Below are 21,178 nucleotides of genomic sequence, written 5' to 3'. Positions count from 1 at the left end.
TGGTTAAAATGGACGGGAAGATGGATGGAGCCAAATACAGGAAGATTCTGGAAGAAAACCTGCGCAAGACCTGAGACTGGGACGGAGATTTATCTTCCAACAGCACAATGATCAAGCCAAATCGACAATGGAATGGTTCAAAAATAAGCGTACGTCCATTGGAGAATCCGAAGAGGGCTGTTGACAAACACTCTCTCTCCATCCAACCTCACGGAGCTCCAGCTGTTTTGCCAGGGCAACAATGTCAGTCTCCCGATCTGCAAACCGCATGGAAACATACCCCCGGCCAGCCGCCACTTGCAACAAAGTATGAACGCAAGGGGGCTCGCCCTACTTTTTTGTAGTTTGTTTATTTGTGAAAAAAACCATCCAATCAATGTTGTTCCACTTCACGATTGTCTTGTTGATTCTTGACCAAAAAATGTACATTTCATATCTTTATGTTTGAAGGCTGAAATGCGGCGAAAGGTTGCAAGGGGGCCGAATACTTTTGCAAGGCACTGTAGCGCGCTTTTGCGCATCCTGTACTGTACTGTATAAATTGCACGGTGCTCCGTCACATTTCCGACAGCACGTGAGCCTGCACCTCATCTTTCTTTCTTTGTTTTGTTTTGTTTTGTTGCCTGCCAGTGTGACCTCTTCCGAGAAGGCTGACAAAGCCCAACGCTATGCAGACTTCACTTTGCTCTCGGTGCCTTACCCTGGTAAGAAAGCATCCACAAAGACTTGCTTTGGATTGCCTCAGCAACAAAAACATTTGCCTTTTCAACAAAAATACAAAAGGCTTTGTGGAAGTGCTGTAAAGTGACCATCCATCTATCTATCTATCTATCTATCCTGGTTGAAGGCTGTGAGTTTTTCAAAGATTACAAAGATGGAGACTACACTGCCGAGGGACTTGTGTTCAACTGGAATCAGGTGCTTCCTATTGAATGAACATTGCACTTGTAAGGAATGAAGTTGTGACCACGTCCTCTTGGTTCTTTCCGGACAGGACTATGTGGACGCTCCCTTGACCATCCCCGAGTGCTTCACCAAAAAGCTCGACATTCACTGGGATCAGTACCAGGTGAGCGAGGCCTTTTCTAACCCTTTTTTGGAAGCCATCCATCTATTGGATGTTCAGAAGGAGTCGTTTTGTTCGCGTCATTCATCGCCATCGATGCTTTGGTGTTGGGCGCCAGCCAGCTGCTCTCTTCTGTTGTGAGCTGCGCCAGAGACACTGGAAAAGTCCAAAGCCGAGTGATCATGCCAAACCCCCCTTTCTCAATTGGGAGGTTGTGCTTGCTTTCTTTACTCCTTTCTTTCTTTCTGCACTTTTTGTCTTCATTCATCAATGAGAATGGATTGGTGTGTGAAAATGTGAAAGCAAATGTGAAAGCTCCTTTTGAGCTCTTCCGCTTTCTTTCCTTCTTCCACCACAACACACTGATTGGTGTCTTGTCCTTCTATGTTTTTGTTTTCAGTCGTGGGACCTGGTGGAACAGACGCAGAACTACCTGAAGCTACTTCTACACATCATCAACAGTGATGGTAGGACATGAACAACATATAAAAAAATCCTTTAAAAAGCACCTCCTCCAACCCATTGACAATATTCGCCTGTTCCCACCATTCCTTTGAAATGTGTATTTGTAAACAACCGTCTTGATGGCTTTTCACTCTACAGTGATACCTCGGCTTACAAAATTAATTGGTTCCCGGAAAGTGTGCGTAAGGCCAAAAGTGTGTCTCCCAAACATTCATTTCCCATAGGAAACCATTCAAATGAGAATAACCCGTTTTCAGGTCCCCATAAAACATAATCTTCTACTAAATAAGGCTTGAAACTACACAAAAAATAACTTCTTTTATGAATGATAAATGTGCTATTGCATCGCAATTGATGAAATAAACTGTACTGTATAATAAAGTGGTTTTATTGACCTTTCTGATGCTCGTTGATGTAGTTGCCTCTTGATGATATCCGAGTGAAGTTGCTGTGCTTTCTGGGTGATAATACCCTCACTCACACTGTCCCCTGCTAGCTGCTTTTCGTTCATCCAAATCAACAGGTGTTTTTCAAGCTCCTCCATTGCTTAGACAATACAGAAACACCCTTAGCCACACGTAGCAATGGTCGACTTAGCATACTGGTACTGGGACGCTAAGTCACACAAATGCACATCTCGTTGGTGTTTTTTGATGATCTCCTTCTGCGCGACCATAATTTTGTTTTGCGTCCTCTTCGGCTGAACATTAGCCTGCGTGTTCGACCGCAAACAAATTCCTTGTGTGTTCTACATACTTGGCAATAAAGATGATTCTGATTCTGGTGGGGTCTTTTTTGCTCTTGTAGTAGCAAAAGCACTCCCCTCGATAGCAAACCACGTCCGCCACCAAATGGGGTGTGCAAAGCTAGTCCGCCAGCCACGGTGGCGCTCCGTGTGGTTTGGTTCGTTTGCCGAAAACTAGTTTGTAAAGCAAGATTATATTCTGGTGAATTTCATGTTCATCAAGCGTAATAAACGTTTGTGCGCTAAAGCATTCGTAAGCCGAGGTATCACATTACATCTATTAGGTATGTCATTGATCTCATTCACCAATTAAGCCATGACAGCAACAAACTCAACCTTGTTGAATTCAGGTCCTTCTGTGCTCTTGTGCTAGATGTTAGCCCCAAAGCAAACCCGTTCTTAGCCTTGTCACCTTTGTCTTTCTGTGTGTATATTACAGTATATCTTTTGAGGCAAATGTAGGCTTTCTTTTTGAATGTAAGTAAAAATGCTGTTGTTTTCAGATGAGAGTGGCCTCCTTGTGCACTGCATATCAGGCTGGGATCGAACCCCTCTTTTTGTTTCTCTCCTAAGGCTGTCTCTCTGGGCAGTAAGTGGATCTTCTTTTGACATTGTCTCTTCTTTCCGCTCTGGTCAGTGGCTGCTATTTTTCACACTCGTGTAATGAAGTCAGTTAAAGGACAACCGACGCCATTTTTTTTTCCTTTCCTAACTGACATCAGAAAAACGTTTGATAGCATCTAAAATACCTAAAACACGCAGGCTGATATTTTTAGTCAAATGCAAAACACCAATAAAAAATGACTTCAAGTGTCCAAAAACGACTTCAAATTGAACCCGGAAGTGGCCAGTTTCAGAAAGCCCCCCCCCCCCCCCTCTGTTTGTGACGTCACACCAGGATACTCCTTCACAAACTGCCTTGTTCCAGAATCCAAACAATGGCTTCAGAGAGTTCAGATTTGGAGAAGATGCTTTCTTGTTACTCATCCAGTTATGAATAGGATTCAAATAGTTGTGAAGAGGAAAGCATAAATGTTTGCCCTCGATTCAAGAAGTCCTTCCGTATCAATCCGAGCCGTCTGGACTCCAATGTAGCGTCCCCAAAAATGCACAAGATGGCGCACAAGGTCCGTTGGAAATGGGCTGATTTGTCCGCTGGGAATTTGTGTCAACATACACCTTGTTAACGCAATTGGCTGCCACACACAGCGATTCACCATGGCGTTATTGAAGTGGTTTTCCTTCTCATTTTGCCATCAACACTGTGTTTTCAGACGAAAAAAAGGACCCAAAATGCATTGTGTGTCGCTTTGTCAGTCAAGGGCGTTCCCTCCCTCCGTGAAGTCACTTGCGGCATTGTCATCACCTCGAAAACAAGACTTCCTGAATATTCAGCGCAAGTATTAAAAGCTAAAATATAGCGATATGCGATGGAATCTGGACTCTCAGTAGAAGTCATTTGAAGTGATTTTACAAATTATGGACGCAACTTGTCCGCAGGTGTCGCTTGTCCTTTAACTCAATTTGAAGTCACGTTTGACTGCTGACTTTTGATTCAAACTACCAGCGTGAGGCTATTCTAAATTTGGTCACAACGAACTTGGCTAACTTGACTAACTGGCGCGAATGGCTGCCGCTGCTCACCCGCACAAAAAAATCCCATGACTGTAAAGTGTCCTTGGGAGTTTTGAACAGCGCTTAGAAATTAAATGGATTATTATAAAGTTTGCGTTATCTAAGGCCTGCAATTGAGGAACTGCTGTTCAATAATAATAATATTATAGAATAATAATAATAATTATTATAATTTAAAACAGATTCTTTTCAATTCCCTGAGAAAGAAAAGAATCTTTTTTAAATTAGATATCAAGTAGACAGGATGAACTTAATACAACTAATAATAATAATAATAATCCATTTGATTTCTAAGCGCCTTTCAAAACTCTCAATGTCACTTTCCAGTCACAGGCAACGTTTCCTCTAAGCTGCGCGCGTGCGCAATCGCGCACTGTTTGCGATTGCATACGCAGCGCACAAGAACATCTACGCAGCGCACATTTTGCAATGTGACTCAATGAGTGACAGATAGATGTCCAGCCAATAATGCCGTACGGTTCATGTACGCTACGCAGCCAATCGGAGCAGAACGGCGTGAATGTGCCCTGCCCATACGCAGCGTGATACTGGCGTGTGGCCACAGCGTACACGTCTGATGTTGCTCACAGTGGTCCTCAGGGAGCTTGTGTGTCTGCTCACACACATGAAAAATTCGAGGGAACATTGGTCACAGGATAAGTTTTTCTCTGGGTGAGCAGCGGCAGCCACACGCGCCACTCAACCCGGAAGTACACCCTTGTGCAAATCAATTGCACCACTCTGCTATTTTGGCATAAAATTTATCACAAAAAAACCCTAAATTGTGCTATAATTAAGACCTGGTACAGGGACCCTTCCATCATCCATCAACAACTGTCAAAATGTGGTGGATTCCATCGCTGAGGTGATGAAGAACAAGGGAGGACACACTTCTTACTAAAATGGACATTTCAATCATTTGAGTTGTCAAAAAAGTACCTCCGTAGAGCACAAGTCAACCCCAAACTGGCAACCATGTATGATCCTGGTGTACATTCGTAAAGCTGGTTTATGCGGATGTAATTGTCCTGTCGGTCTCTCCTGAATGAGGGTCATGTTTGAGACCCTGAAAGTAGCTGCGAAAATCAGCGCCGCAGAACATACGTTTGGGAACATGGAATTTGTTCTGCTTGTTTATCACAAGTAGACCTCAAAACAATAGTCGGAGTAGCAACTCTTTGATTTCACCCAAAATGATTGTGATTCACACCAAAAGATCGAAGTTTGGATGTGAGTTGTTGAGACTTCTGCAATAAAGTGAAGGGTTACACTGTGGCAGGCCACATTTTTGCCTACCGCTCACTGAATTTCAATGAAGCTGGCAAACAGATTGAAAAGACGCCAGATCAGGGGGGGTCCAAACTTTTTGCAAAGGGCGCCACATTTTCAAAATGGAGGGAGCCAACTTGGTTGGACGCTCATTCCATGCAATATCCATTTTCCCTACCGCTTCATCCTCATTAGGGTCGCGGGGGTGCTGCAGCCTATCCCAGCCGCTTCGGCACCAGGTGGGGGACACCTTGAGTCAAGTCAGCTTTATTGTCTGTCACCATTCATTTTGCATGGTGGCGATGGCGGGTGCGGATCCCAAAAAGCAGGCAGGAGTGAGTAGGAGGTTGTGTTTGATAAATTGCATTAAAACAGCAGGAACAAAATCTAAAACATCAAAATCACCTGAACAGAAAAATACAAAGTATCAAAAGAAAACCAAGATTAAAAGTCCGCCAAGATTAAACAAACACATGCACTGTATACAACAAACATACAATGCGTTCAACATCATACAACAGTGCATTAAACAACAATTACCCGACACCGAATGGTCGTGCCGGGGGTCCTTTTGAGTGTCACTGATTGGAAACGACCAGCACCTGTGCAGGTGCAGGCGGGGCCGACAGCGCCCCCCGTTGGTCGCCAATCAGATCATGAGATTGTCAAATATGCTTATATGCATGTGTCAGAGATGTTTGTTCGAACAATGTGGACAAAGACTCGAACCCAGAAAGATTGTCCCTACTGCCGGCAGGAAACGTAGTCATTTATGACATACGTCCGAATTCTGCAGCCCTCTGCCAAGCTATTTATTGAGAGTATATGTAAATCGAAGTGATACATTAGTAAAACGTAGTTTTCTTTATGAGAATAGCACGTCCAAGGGCGCGAACAGCTGTAAGCAATAAAACATTGTCTCTTCCATGAACCGATACATTTGTAACCTGGCTAATGAGCTGTTCTTGTGAAGGAGTTTCTAGTCGTAAATTGCTTCGATGATAAAGAGTTTCCCAAGTCCTAAATTCTGTCCAAGGCCAGATCTCCTAGATCAGGGGTGCCCAAAGTCGGTCCTGGAGGGCCGCCGTCCTGCCTGTTTTGAATCAGGTGCGTTGCTCCTGGGAGAGCTGGAAAACAGGCAGGACGGCGGCCCTCCAGGACCGACTTTGGGCACCCCTGTCCTAGATGAAGATAACAGTTTAACTTGCTGTGTCTGTTGACCTCTGTGCTTCAATTGTGTATTGGAGTCACACATGTTGACTAAGCATATAACAGCATGAAACCTTTAAATATGATAACTTCTTATCAGCATGACATACAGCACAGATGAAATGAATGTCCTCTCGGACCCCACCCTTCGGATGTGGCTAAAAAAGACAGACAATTGACAACAGACAATACATGTCATTTCTGAATGTAAAGTGACGTAGTAATGCAAAAAAAAGGTTGAAGTGAGGTCTTTCAGAAAAAAACAAAAAAGTAGAGTTCAGCGTGTACTCAGAGTTTGGTGATGGGGGGCAGGGCTGGGAGGGAGTAGAGTCTCCTGACTGCCTGGTGGCAGAAACTGTCCTTGAATTGGTTGCCAGCCAATCGCAGGGCACACCGAGACAATCACTGCCACTCTGACATGTAGGGACAGTTTAGTGTTTCATCAGCCTGCCATGCATGATTTTGGAATGTGGGAGGAAAGCCCGGAGAAAAACAACTTCTGTATAGAGAGTCAAATAAGGCGCTCAAAGGATTTGGAGCGGCGGCCTCATTGAAGATTGGCTTGATGCTGATTTTTTTGTTTTGTTTCGTTTGCAGGATGGTGCGGTACACAGCAGTCTGGACGCGGCTGAGATCTTGTATCTGACCATTGCTTACGACTGGTTCCTTTTTGGGTAATTCTTCATCCTGAACATTTAATCCATAACGTGCTCATATAACATCCTGTCCAAGCAATTGCTGTGCAAAAACTGGAGAACAGTTCACATTCTTGACTTAAGAAGGAGGACCGGCTGCATGTACGTCAGTCTGGACTTTAGCCTACTCGTTGGAGTCTTACCTGATATTCAAGCCAAGCAAGTGGTCACTTAGCTTGACAAATTTGAAATTGAACTGTTCTATTGCACCTTACAATTGGAGCAGATTGATTTCTTTTGTTTGTTTTCATTTCTCTTCAGTTTTTAGAATTGTTTTTCCCGGTGAACTTACCTTATGTCATTTGGTAGTTTACAAGTTTAACGTCATGTCAATATGAATGAATTACAGTGGCGGGCCATGCATGTCATTCGTAGGCCTTCAGCGGTGCTACGTCTGAATCACTCCACAGCTGCCACTGTCAAAAAGGGTGGTGTGCTTTACTACTCATCCACTAGAGGGTACCATTAGCCAGGAAATAACTTGTGAATCTGAAGAAATACTATAATAATATTAATACATTTCATTTTAAGCGCCTTTCAAAGCTCTCAAGGACACTTTACAGTCACAGACAAGCATAAGAACTATCATAAATAAAATATAATCACAAATACAATGCAATAAATAAAATAGAAACACGAGATAAATGCAATTTGAAATGGGTGGCTTTTGAGATGGGACTTGAAGGTGGGAAGAGAATCCATGTTACCGATGTTGGGAGGAAGTCAGTTCCAGAGTTTGGGGGCAGAGCGGCTGAAGATGGGTGGGGGGGGGGGGGGACACGGAGGGAGGAAGAGGATCTGAGAGAACGAGAGGGAATATAAATTTGTAGAAGGTCCGATAGGAATGGGGCCGAGGTTATGGATAGTGCAAAATGGAGAAAGAAGAATTTTCAAGTTGATTCTATATTTGAGCGGGAGTCAGTGGAGCTCTTGGAGGACGGGGGTTCTGGTGATGATCCGGGCTGAAAAATTCTGGACAAGTTGAAGTTGAGACTGTCATTAAACCGTTCCAATTTATCCTCTGAACGTGTGGATTCATGATAAGCACATAAAATTGCAATATCATTTGCTATTTTTGCTAGCTTCAGAGCTTCACAATGCCGGACTGATTCTTGATTTTAACTTGTGAGATTTGCAAAATCAAATGTTTTCCATGACCTGACCCTCAAGAGCTTTTGAATGGCCAACTGGTATTTTGGTCATGGATACCACCTAAAGATGTTTCTTCCTTGTCTTTATCTTTCTAGTCACATGCTGCCAGACCGACTCTCCAAGGGGGAGGAGGTACATTTACATTTTTTTTCACTGCATTGACCTTGTAAATCAATTTGTTTTCTTTTGACTTCAAGATGGCGCTGCGAGAACTGCTGCCCTTACAGCAGCTCCTGTATTTTGTTTTTGCTGCTGTGAAATGTCCATTTCTCCAATGTGAGACGAATAAAGGCTCAAACCTAAAATTCACCTCGAAGGGCCGTTCAAAGTGCAAACATGTTTTTAATTGTCTCATCCCATAATTACTGTGTGTGTGTGTGTGTGTGTGTGTGTGTGTGTGTGTGTGTGTGTGTGTGTATATATATATATATATATATATATATATATATATATATATATATGTGTGTGGAGTTTGCATGTTCTCCCCGGACCCGCGTGGGTTTTCTCCGGGTCCTCCGGTTTCCTCCCACACTCCAAAAACATGCATGGCAGGCAGATTGACCACTCCAAATTGTCCCTAGGTGTGAGTGTGAGTGTGACTGTTGTATGTCTTTGTGTGCCCTGCGATTGGCTGGCAACCAATTCAGGGTGTCCCCCGCCTCGTGCCCGAAGACAGCTGAGATAGGCTCCAGCACCCCCCGCGACCCTAATGAGGAAGAAGCGCTACGGAAAATGAGATGAGATGATATATATATATATATGATTAGATGAATCGTCAGTCCACTCTAATAGTTTGTTCAATGATCAATGAATGTTCAATTGAGTGTATGTCAAAATGATGGTAAAATGAAATTTCTCATACATGATACATGACCGTTGGACATTTCGGTGCACATTTTAGTAAGTTGAGCCGTGATTTGCTTTGGCAGCCCACAAAATGATATAGGGGGTACAGAACTTAAGAATCATTGAGTAAGTTGATGAAAATGTCATCTTTCGCAAATGTTTTGTTTGACTGTTTGATGAAAGCCATTCTTTCCTCTTCAGATTTTCTTTTTTTGCTTCAATTTTTTGAAGCACATTGTCTCAGAGAAGTTCTCTGCTGTTCAAAAACACAGGTATGTTCCTTTGTTGATTGATACCAGATTGCTTTTTCCTTTTTTTTTTTTTTTTTTCCCAAAATGTGCGTGACCTTCTTTCCTCCGCGTATTTGTCATTAACAGATAATGAGGATTTTGGTTATCAAAATACAGGCTGTAGTGGATGAACAGTACCTTCGAAGGCTTTATTTGCGGAATAGTCCGGACACACATGATTACAGACAATGGCTGCTTGATCTGCCCAATCAACGAACTCATCACGTATTTTGTTCTTCAATGTTTTTCCTTTTTTTCTTCTCTTTTTTTTTTTTTTTTACAGAAGGAAGAACTCACACTGCAAAGATGGTGATTTTACGGTCGAGGACCTTTGCCAGTTAAGTAAGGCAGCAACACTCCTTGCACTGACCAACTCAGTTTTAGATTTCTGGTTTCTCTGCCTTGGAGAACCGTTATCAATTTTGGGGAAAACATATCAATGTTTAATCACCTCCGCATATTACACACAGAGCACAATTAACTGATGGAGAACTCGTTTTCAAGTCAGCAATCCAGAATACTGACGGTTATTGTGGATGACGTGAAACAATTTGAAATTTGGGTTCAGACTTTAGCAAGCATCTTGGAACTTGATTTGAATGAACGCGGCAGGCCAGATCTGGCCGTTGACTTTGTCACCTCTGATATTTGGGAATGTCGGAAGACATTCTTGAGTGAAAATACATCTCGGAACAACAGTGTTGCGAAAAAGTATTTGTCCCTTTCCTGATTTATGTCCTTTGCATATTTATTACTCACACCAAAGCTTTCAGTTCATCAAACCAATTTTAAAATCACACGTTGAAAATACAAAATGGCGTTTCGAAATGCCAATTGAATGTCTGAAGGCCCCCAGCAGCCACCACCGCCTCACCAAAAATCCAAAGCTTCCTGTTCCTGATGGCAAAATGTCATTGCTGTCTGACCCTCGTCGTGCCTTGTGGCGCTCAGTACAGTGATACCTTGTTTACGAACCCATTGGCTTACGAACTTTTCGGTTTCCGAACGTTAAATTCACGAGAATTTAATCTTGGCATACAAACTATTTTTTGAGGAAACACACGGAGCGCCACAATGAGTGATGTATCGTTTGCGAACGAGCCCGTTGGCCGAACAAGAAAATGGCAGCCGACTTGTTTTTTTCCTCTATTCCCCGCCCCGAGTCTTCGGTTAAAGCCACGTGATTGATTAAGAAGAACGCAGCAGTGAGAGGGGGGGGGGGTTAAATATTAAATAGACAGGCATACGACATAGAGAGAGTGACAAAATGGATGGAAAACAGTGACATTTGGAGTCATTTCAACTTTATTGATAGTTCAAAGGCAGAGTGTAGACTGCAAGGTTAAAATATCCCATCAATCACACTCCACAAATAACCCGCACAAGCCATCTGTACACTTGATGCAAAAAGCTATCAACCCAGCTAAACGGAACACAATTGATGAGGAACTAGGTAAAGCGATCTCCAAGAAAGCACCTCCGATGGATCATTCCTCAAGATGATGAAAGAAGAAGGCTACGTTCCTCATCAAGTGTTTACTGTTGATGAAAGCGGCCACTCCATTCCATCAAGCCATCAACGACCATCACAAAGGTCAATAAAACAACTTTATTATACCGTAGTTTATTTCTTTAATTACGGTCCTTATGGAATGTTACTCTCCTTCCAAACAGTAATTCCCTCCCTCCGACATCCTCCCACCCCATTCCATTCAGCCATCAACGACCATCACAATTGTAAATAAAATGACTTGATTATATAGTGAAGTGTATTTCTTTCATTACAACACAATAGCACATTTATTATACACAATAAAGGTATATTTTGTGTCGTTTTACGTCTTATTTAGTCGAAAATCATGTTTATGGAGACCTGCTAATGGATTATTCTCATTTTAATGGTTTCCTGTGGGAAATTTATGTGTTGGGATCCACACCTTTGGCCTTTCACACTCTGTCTGGGAACCAATGAAGTTGGTAAACCAAGGTATGACTGTATTTGCGATCATCGCTGACGAGTGTTTGGAATGACTGCGGAGCACTTTTGTCGCGCTCTTCTTCAACTGATTGTCCGACTCTCTCCTTGCGGAGCGTGTGTGACGGATCCGTCTTGTGCATGTCTCAGAGTCTCGCCATCGTGGAAGTGTGACGAGTCTGAGCAGCGACTTTTCCCTCATCACCGAGGAAGCGGGGGTGACCTCTGGCTTGACCAATGACACGGTAGACCTCTTCTGTGGCCAGCCCTCACTTTCAACTTGGTGAGAAGCACCAACACACGCGAGCCCCCAGGGCACGTTTGGCACAGAATAGAATAGAATAGAATCAAATAAAGTCTCACTTTGAATTCACAACTCTCACTTTAAAATCAGAACTCTGAGAATAAAGTCAGAGTTCTCATTTTAAAATCAGACTTCTGAGAATAAAGTCACTTCTCACTTTGGGGTCGGAGTTCGAAAAAAAATTAAAAGAGTGAGCATGCGAAGAAAAAAAACAAACATCTGCCGGCAGTCACGCTGGAATGCCAAAAGTACGTCCCAGACTGTTCAGAGTGGTCCAGTCCAGGACTTTTGCTCCTTTATCATCTTCTGCAAATTGCACAGTTTCAAGTAACAAGAAACAATCAATCATGGCGCCAGGAAGGAGAACTGAAAGCACCCTCGTTATACAGAAGTTCCAATCCCCATCTTCGTGTCAAAGGTCACCACATTTCACCAGAGCAAAATGAACAATCCTAGCCCCGCTCCCGTTAACTAATACAGTGGTACCACGGTTCTCGAACGCCTCACAGTTCGAGCAAATCGGCGTTCGAACGGTGTTCGAACGCCAATACGACGCGTCAGTGCGTACGCGAGGGTGGGGAGCTGAGCGGCGTACGGGTGTATCGCTCTCTCCGTGACCAACTGTTGTTGCTTGCGGACGTGCTGCGTTTTGCTCTAGCGTTTAATATAGGTGTACGAAGAGTTTTAGCCCCTAATCATCATGCCTCCAAAGAAAGTAAGTGCTGCTACAAGTGACAAAAGAAAAGTAGTGTGGACAACTATTGCATTTAAGAAAGAAATCATCGCAAAATATGAAGGAGGTGTGCGAGTGTCTGATCTGGCGAGGGAACACAGCATGGCGAAATCTACTATCAGTATGATATTCAAGAATAAGGAGCCTGTGAAGTCTAGTGATGTGGCTGTGGGAGTGAGAGCAAGTGTCATTGGATCGATATTTGAAGAGAAAGAACATCGTGTAGCCGAGTCATCCGTAGCTGTCACGTTCCGAGCGAGTGACGGCAGCTGTCTCGTGGGAACGTAGTGGAATGTTTGGGATATCAAAGCAGGCGGCAGAGACGTACTAACCAAGCAGGATGATTATTCACAAATCAAAGAAAACACAGCGAGTAAGAAGGCAGGGGGTGATCCGACCCGCTGACTACGCCAAAAAGCAAATGGCACACGAGGGTGCAAAATGACGCGATCCCGGAAGATGACATCAATTTACGGGACACGAGGAAAATACCTCGGACCGGATACACTCGCGCATCGAAGGAAGAGTCCAGGTACGGTAGCGAGTTGAGTCAATCACCCGGCATTGACGAGGTCATCGCGAACCGTATAAATGCCCCGTGTCCGTGATTAGAGAATTGACAGCGGGTGGAGAACGGCCGGGAGAGGCAGCCCCGCCCCCGCTGTCAACTCAGGAGCACGTGACAGGAGCAAAGAGGTGGTTTCGGTGTTCGAACAAATCGCTTTTCGAACATTGTCCTGGAACGAATTATGGTCGAGAACTGAGGTATCACTGTATTTCAATTAATATTGACATGGGCTATTCTAAGTTTGGTGGAAAAAACATTCATTAAATAAATCTCAATCTCAAACAAATCTCAAGATTTCTAGCTATCTATCTATTAGCTAGCTTGTTATCTAACTCTATCTATTAGCTATCTGGCTAGCTTTCTATCTATTTCACTTCCGGGTTGAGTGAACGCTGGTGCGTGTGGCTGCCGCTACTCACCCACTGAAAAACTTATCCTGTGACTGTAAAGGGACCTTAAGAGTTTTGAAAGGCGCTTGGAAATGACATGTATTATTATTATTATTATTATTTTATTTTTAATTGAGGTATTTTTATATGTAATATTTTATATTAAATTAGACATATACTAAATTATTCATATAAATTAATTAATTACTAACATGCGATTATTTATTTAACATGTGTATATACAAAATTTAACATGTGTATATACAGTAAAGTCTCGTTATATCGATATCGGATATATCGATAGTCCCGGTTATATCGATACTATTTCTACGCACGCACGGAGAAAATTACATGCAAACAGGGTCGGATATATCGATAGTCCCGGTTATATCGATATTTTTTCGGACTCCCTTGAATATCGATATAACGAGACTTTACTGTATATCTAATTATTTAACATATAACACATGATTAATTAATTAATATATGTATTAAAGGACAACCGACGTCACTTTTTTGTTTTTTAACTGACACCAGAAAAACGTTTTATAGCATCTAAAATACCCAAAACACAGTATGATATTTTTAATCAAGTGTAAAAAAACAATAAAAATGACTTCAAGTGTCCAAAATCTGCCAAAAATTGAGCTGCGAATTGGGCATTTTCAGAACGTCCCGCCCCCAGTTCGTGACGTCACGCCACATGTCTTGCATTGCTGGAGAATCAAAACAATGGCTTCAGGTTCGGAGAATATGCTTTCTTGTTACACATCCAGTTATGAATATGATTCAAATAGTTCCGAAGAGGAAAGCATACATGTTTGCAATCGATTAAAGAATTTATTTACGCCATTTTGAGGCAACATTGGGGGAAAATCTCTCACCCAAAAAAAAGAGGCACAAAATGGCGACCTCCTGTGGCCACCTCCGTTTCCACAGGTTGATAAATTCCTTGTATGGCGCTTGGACGCCCTCTTCTAGCTGCTTTTGGGTGCAACACGGTTCTCAGACCAAACATGTCCAGCAAAATACATTGACGTGATGGAAGGACGCTACAATGAAGGGGGCGGTCAGGGGGCGGTCCTTTAGTGACGTCACGTACGGACTCGTCACCAACTCAAAAACAAGACTTCCTGAATATTCAGCGTGAGTCTTAAAACATAAAATATAGCTATATGCGGTGGAATCTTTGTAAAATACGCTCAGTAGAAGTCATTTGAAGCCATTTTACAAATTATGGACACAACTTGTCCGGAGACGTCGGTTGTCCTTTAATTATATTAATTCTATTAAAATTATGTAATATATTAATATTAAAATATATTATTTTATGTTAGAACTAGTTGACACACATGCTAAAAACATCCTATGTTATTTAATTTCTACTTATTCTTATCAATTAGTAAGTCCATATATGTATGTAGTTTAGTTATTTGTATATGTTAATTACGTCTGTGTAAGCTCTCAGTCGTACAGGAGTGGTCCATCGATGAGAAGGTTTCTTCAGCCGTCATCTGTACAAAAGTGAAGGTTTCGGACGTTTCGCCTCCTATCCAAGAGGCTTCGTCAGCGAACTAAAGTCTGACTGGTCGTATCGGCCCCATTTATATATCCCTAATGTCCAGACATGGTGGCGCCGGACACAGCTATGATAGGTCCCTACTCTCAGGTTGGGAGGGGTGGGGGACCCCTCCCTGTGGCCCCACTGATTGTTCCTACATTCCTGACTAACGATTGGCCTATTACCCCCACTGCCCCCGGTATCACCTCATAAGCATAACGACCCTCATCAGCATTGCGAAAGTTGCCTAACCTGTTTTGCCTCAGCAGGCTATTGTATGAACGATCCAAATTGAACCTCACCCCACCAGACCGATTTAACGAAGGATTTTGTTGTTTTATAAGAATCGCTTCTTTTACGCCCCTTTCAAACCATCTATGTTCTTTCGCTAAGATTTTAACCTCATTGTCGTCAAATGAGTGGTTGCTAGCTTTTAGGTGCAAATGTACTGCCGATTGAGGCCCACTAGTATTATCCCTGCGATGTTGATAAAGTCTTTTTTTGAGAATTTGTTGAGTCTCCCCAATGTACTGCTCTTTACAATTTTCATTCTTACAATGTATGGAATAAACTACATTACTTTGTTTTTCATTTGGTAGCCTATCTTTTGGATGCACTAATTTTTGCCTTAACGTGTTTAAAGCAAAAACTAATTTTTGCCTTAACGTGTTTAAAGCAAAAACACGTTAAGGCAAAAATTAGTGCATCCAAAAGATAGGCTACCTTCGTTAAATCGGTCTGGTGGGGTGAGGTTCAATTTGGATCGTTCATACAATAGCCTGCTGAGGCAAAACAGGTTAGGCAACTTTCGCAATGCTGATGAGGGTCGTTATGCTTATGAGGTGATACCGGGGGCAGTGGGGGTAATAGGCCAATCGTTAGTCAGGAATGTAGGAACAATCAGTGGGGCCACAGGGAGGGGTCCCCCACCCCTCCCAACCTGAGAGTAGGGACCTATCATAGCTGTGTCCGGCGCCACCATGTCTGGACATTAGGGATATATAAATGGGGCCGATACGACCAGTCAGACTTTAGTTCGCTGACGAAGCCTCTTGGATAGGAGGCGAAACGTCCGAAACCTTCACTTTTGTACAGATGACGGCTGAAGAAACCTTCTCATCGATATATGTTAATTAGTATACATGTACTCAGCTTGTACTTAGTTACTGTAGAAATCTAGCTATCACGTTTCAGTCTAATAATAAATATTCATGGTTGTACCAAGCAGATGATAGGTCCTTTCCAAAGTGACATCACTCTTGTTGTTTATAAATGTCTGAGACGAGCTCTCGCACGCTCTCTCTCTCTCTCACCTCCCTGATAATAATAAAATAATAAAAATTATCCCTGGTAATAATAAAATAATAATAATTATTATTATTATTATTGTTATTCTAATGCATTTCTGTTTCCTTAGGAAAAAAGGCAGCACGTCCTCTCCTCAAATGGTCGTATGGAGCAAAGCAAACCTCCTGGATGAGCAGTTGCCGCCCCCCCACAATGAGGCTCCATCTTCCAGTTCGTCCTCCTCAAATCACTCGGAACACGTCCTCACGCACGCAGGAAGCAGTCCTTTGGCTGTGCCCAGCCGGAGGTAACTTGGTTCATCACATTCAAGATGGCGCCAGTGGTTATTTTTTGGAAACGTTTTCATCAGGAATGAGAATTTTCCGCCCATCGGCGGATTTCCCATTTTTTAGAGCATCAAACTAAATATGGATTCTGGCTTTTTCGCTTTTCATTTACTGTTCCAGCTTGTGTTGGCAGAAATCGCCATTTTGATTGGATGATACTGACGGCAGTTGGCGGAAAGCCTTATTTTGATTGGATGATCTTGATTTCGGTGCTGTTGTTGTCGAAACAAGTAAATGCCCCCTTTTGAATAAGTGGACGAGTAAAAAAAAATCTGGTGTTATGTCGGAGGAACGCGAGGAGAGAACTTGTGGCAGTGAGGCAGATGCCACATCAGCTTGAATAGACCCAAGGATTGGCCTTTGTGGAGAGAACTGCTTCTAATTTGATACATTCTAATTTGCAATGAAACAATAGCATCGATGAAACAGTCGAATGTCAATGGCACAATGACAAGCGCCATGCTAACGTTAGCATCAATATAGTACTGTGAGAGGCAGCAGAACGCAAGCTAATGAGCCGTGTGCAGGCCGGCTAGCAGTAACCTTGCGTACGTACCCGGCAAGTTGACTTTTATTCTGATCGTTTGGATGGATTTTTAGCAATCTTGAGGAACAGAAACCATTCATATTCGTGCTAAGTATTATAATACATTCTGACTCTTCTTCTTTTCCTTTCGGCTTTTCCCTTCAGGGGTCGCCACAGCGATTCAATGTCCTCCATCTATCCCAGTTTTGTGCATCCTCGTCTCTCACACCAGCTACCTTCATGTCCTCTTTGACCGCATCCATAAACCTCCTCTTAGGTCTTCCTTTGGCTCTCCTGCCTGGCAGTTCAAGACTCAGAAACCTTCTCCCGATATAGTCACTCTCTCTCCTCTGGACATGTCCAAACCATCTCAGTCTGGCCTCTCTGACTTTGTCTCCAAAGCCTCTAATATGAGTTGTCCCGCTAATGGACTCATTCCTGATCCGATCCAACCTGGTCACTCCCAAAGAAAACCTCAACATCTTCAGCTCTGCTTCCTCCAGCTCTGCTTCCTGTCTTTTCTTCAGTGGCACTGTATCCAGTCCAAACACTATACTTAAAATCCTCCACCTTCTTTATCTCTTCTCCCTGTAGCATGACTCTTGCACTTGGATCCCTCTCATTTACACACATATATTCCGTCTTGCTGCGACTGATCTTCATTTCTCTCCTTTCCAGGGCATATCTCCACATCTCTAGTTTCTCCGCCACCTGTTCCCAGTTCTCGCTACAAATCACAATGTCATCTGCAAACATCATGGTCCAAGGAGATTCTCCAAGGAAACAAGAAGGGGCTCAGAGCTGACCCCTGGTGGAGTCCCACCTCCACCTTGAATTCCTCAGTCACACCGACAGCACACCTCACAACTGTCTTACAGTCATGATACATGTCTTGCACCGCTCTGACATACTTTTCCGTCACTCCAGACTTCCTCATGCAATGCCACAGCTCTTCTCTGGGCACCCTGTCGTACACTTTCTCCAGATCTACAAAGACACAATGCACTTCATTCTGACCTTCTCTGTACTTCTCTATCAGCATTCTTAAAGCAAACACTGCATCTGTCGTACTCTTTTTTTTGGCATGAAGCCATACTGTTGCTCAAAAATCTTCACTTCTGCTCTTAGTCTAGCTTCAACTACTCTTTCCCATTGGAAATCTGCCTTAATACTACGTATTTTCAATTTCGGGAGAAATTTTATAAACAAATTCATGGTTGTGCTATGGGCTCACCAGTTTCACCAATAGTGGCTAATCTTTACATGGAAGAGATGGAGAAACAGGCCCTCACATCCTTCCCGGGGACAAAACCTAGATACTGGTTTAGATATGTGGACGATACTTTTGTCATAATTAAAAAACAAATTCAATCCTTCACAGATCACCTCAACTCTGTAGACATCAACATTAAATTTACTCGTGAGGACATTAAAGAGAACCAACTCGCCTTCTTGGATTGTAAAAGAGGACAGAGCGCTAAAAACAGAAGTCTTTAGGAAGGCTACGCACACTGACCAATACTTACTTTTTGACTCTAACCACCCTTTACAACATAAACTAGGAGTTATCAGAACCCTCCAGCATAGGGCTAAACTAATACCAACTAGCACTGAAGGTAGAGAAAAGGAGTCAAAACATATCAGGAGAGCACTCACTAACTGTGGGTATCCTCAGTGGTCATTTAACAAATGTCAGAAAGAAAGAATAGGGAATGAAACCAATAATTCTCAAGATACAAAAAGGAGAGGAGTAGCAGTACCTTACATTGCAGGAGTTTCTGAAAAATTACAAAGAGTCATTTGGCAACATAAAATTCCAACTTATTTCAAACCGATAAACACGTTAAGGCAAAAATTAGTACATCCAAAAGATAGGCTACCAAATGAAAAGCAAAGTAATGTAGTTTATTCCATACATTGTAAGAATGAAAATTGTAAAGAGCAGTACATTGGGGAGACTCAACAAATTCTCCAAAAAAGACTTTATCAACATCGCAGGGATAATACAAGTGGGCCTCAATCGGCAGTACATTTGCACCGAAAAGCTAGCAACCACTCATTTGACGACAATGAGGTTAAAATCTTAGCGAAAGAACATAGATGGTTTGAAAGGGGAGTAAAAGAAGCGATTCTCATAAAACAACAAAATCCTTCATTAAACCGGTCTGGTGGGGTGAGGTTCAATTTGGATCGTTCGTACAATTGCCTGCTTAGGCAAAACAGGTTAGGCAACTTTCGCAATGCTGATGAGGTGATACCGGTGGGAGTGGGGGAAATAGGCCAGTCGTTAGTCAGGAATGTAGGAACAATCAGTGGGGCAACAGGGAGGGGTCCTCTGCTCCCCCCAACCTGAGAGTAGTGACCTATCATAGCTGTGTCCGGCGCCGCCATGCCTGGACATTAGGGATATATAAATAGGGCTGATACGACCAGTCAGACTTTAGTTCGCTGACGAAGCCTCTTGGATAGGAGGCGAAACGTCCGAAACCTTCAAAATTGTACAGATGACGGCTGAAGAAACCTTCTCATCGATGGACCACTCCTGTACGACTGAGAGCTTACACAGACGTACTCTTTCCCAGAGTTTCACTGTATGGCTCATCAACTTTATTCCTCTGTAATTAGTACAACTCTTCACATCTCCTTTGTTCTTAAAAATGGGCACGAGTCCACTTTGTCTCCATTCTTCAGGCATCTGTTCACCATCTAAGATCTTGTTGAATAACCCAGTCAGGAACACCACCGCCACCTTTCCAAGACACTTCCATACCTCGATTGGTAAATCATCAGGCCCGAGTGCCTTTCCCCCCCCTTCATCCTCTTCAGCGCCCTCCTCACTTCATCCTCGCTAATGCTTGCTACGACTTGGTCCACAACAGTCACGTCTTTTACTCTTTGTTCCTTCTCATTTTCCTCATTCATCGATTCTTCAAGGTACTCTTTCCATCTTGCCATCACATGCAGCTTCCCATTCCACCACCAAGTCTCCTTATCTACCTCCTTATCTTGCCATCACACTACTGGCACCTGTTAATACATTGCCATCTCTATCCTTAATCACCCGAACCTGCTGCATGTCCTTACCATCTTTGACTCTCTGTCTCGCCAGCCTGTAAAGATCAGTCTCACCTTCCTTGCTGTCTCGCCGAGCATACAAGTCATAATAGTTTGGCCTTTGCCACCTTGACTTTAACCGTGCGCCGTATCTCCTTGTACTGCTGTCTACTCTCGTCCGTCCTCTCAGTGTCCCACTTCTTCTTTGCTAACCTCTTTCTCTGTATACACACATGCAGCTTCCCATTCCACCACCAAGTCTCCTTATCTACCTTTCTTCCACTCGATACACCAAGTACTTTCCGACCCGTGTCTCTGATTATGTTTGCTGTAGTTTGCCAGTCACATGGAAGGACCTCTTGCCCACCCAGTGCTTGTCTTACCTCCTTCCTAAATGTCATGCAACACTCTTCCTTTTTCAACTTCCACCATTTTGTCCTCACTTCAGCCTTTGGTTTCTTCATCTTCCTCACTGCCAGCGTCATCCTACACACCACCAACCTATGCTGTCTGGCTACACTCTCACCAACCACTACTTTGCAGTCACTGATTTCCTTTAGATGGCGCCGTTGACACAAAATGTAGTCTACCTGTGTGCTTCTCCTCCACTCTTATCGGTCACCCTATGTTCCTGTCTCTTCTGAAAGAAAGTATTCACAATAGCCATTTCCATTCTCTTAGCAAAGTCAACCACCATCCGTCCTTCAGCGTTCCTCATCTGGAGTCCAAACCTGCCCATCACCTCCTCATCATCTTTGTTTCCTGCGCCAACATGTCCAATGAAGTCTCCACCAATTACAACCCTCTCACTTCTCTGGATGCTCTGTATGACTTCGTCAAAGTCCAACCAAAATGTCTCCTTCTCCGCTAGCTCACATCCTACTTGTGGGGCATACCCACAAACAACATTGAACATCACACCTTCAATTTCTAGCTTTAGACTCATCATTCTATCTGATACTCTTTTTACTTCTAAGACATTCCTAACAAACTCCTCTTTTAAGATGGATCCCCAACTCCATTTCTCTTTCTGTCTTCACCATGATAGAACAACTTAAACCC

The 21,178-nt window shown here is 43.1% G+C and overlaps 1 protein-coding gene across 1 annotated transcript in view; it reads left to right on the top strand.

Annotated features, from left to right (window-relative positions):
* The window catches only part of mtmr14 (myotubularin related protein 14), a 31,200-nt gene that overhangs the window by 5,716 nt on the left and 4,306 nt on the right, over positions 1 to 21,178 (top strand). Inside the window, exons 7-17 of the mRNA XM_089010341.1 lie at positions 631 to 704; positions 848 to 918; positions 995 to 1,069; positions 1,467 to 1,533; positions 2,780 to 2,865; positions 6,987 to 7,063; positions 8,332 to 8,368; positions 9,284 to 9,354; positions 9,656 to 9,714; positions 11,498 to 11,630; positions 16,320 to 16,496. Of these exons, the coding sequence (XP_088866467.1) occupies positions 631 to 704; positions 848 to 918; positions 995 to 1,069; positions 1,467 to 1,533; positions 2,780 to 2,865; positions 6,987 to 7,063; positions 8,332 to 8,368; positions 9,284 to 9,354; positions 9,656 to 9,714; positions 11,498 to 11,630; positions 16,320 to 16,496 (927 nt within the window). The remainder of the gene's footprint in view (positions 1 to 630; positions 705 to 847; positions 919 to 994; positions 1,070 to 1,466; positions 1,534 to 2,779; positions 2,866 to 6,986; positions 7,064 to 8,331; positions 8,369 to 9,283; positions 9,355 to 9,655; positions 9,715 to 11,497; positions 11,631 to 16,319; positions 16,497 to 21,178) is intronic.

Source organism: Hippocampus bargibanti, linkage group LG12 (assembly GCF_051943395.1).
Source record: "Hippocampus bargibanti isolate YZ-2025 linkage group LG12, ASM5194339v1, whole genome shotgun sequence".
Taxonomy (NCBI): Eukaryota; Metazoa; Chordata; class Actinopteri; order Syngnathiformes; family Syngnathidae; genus Hippocampus; species Hippocampus bargibanti.
This window is presented reverse-complemented; position numbering and strand designations above follow the sequence as displayed.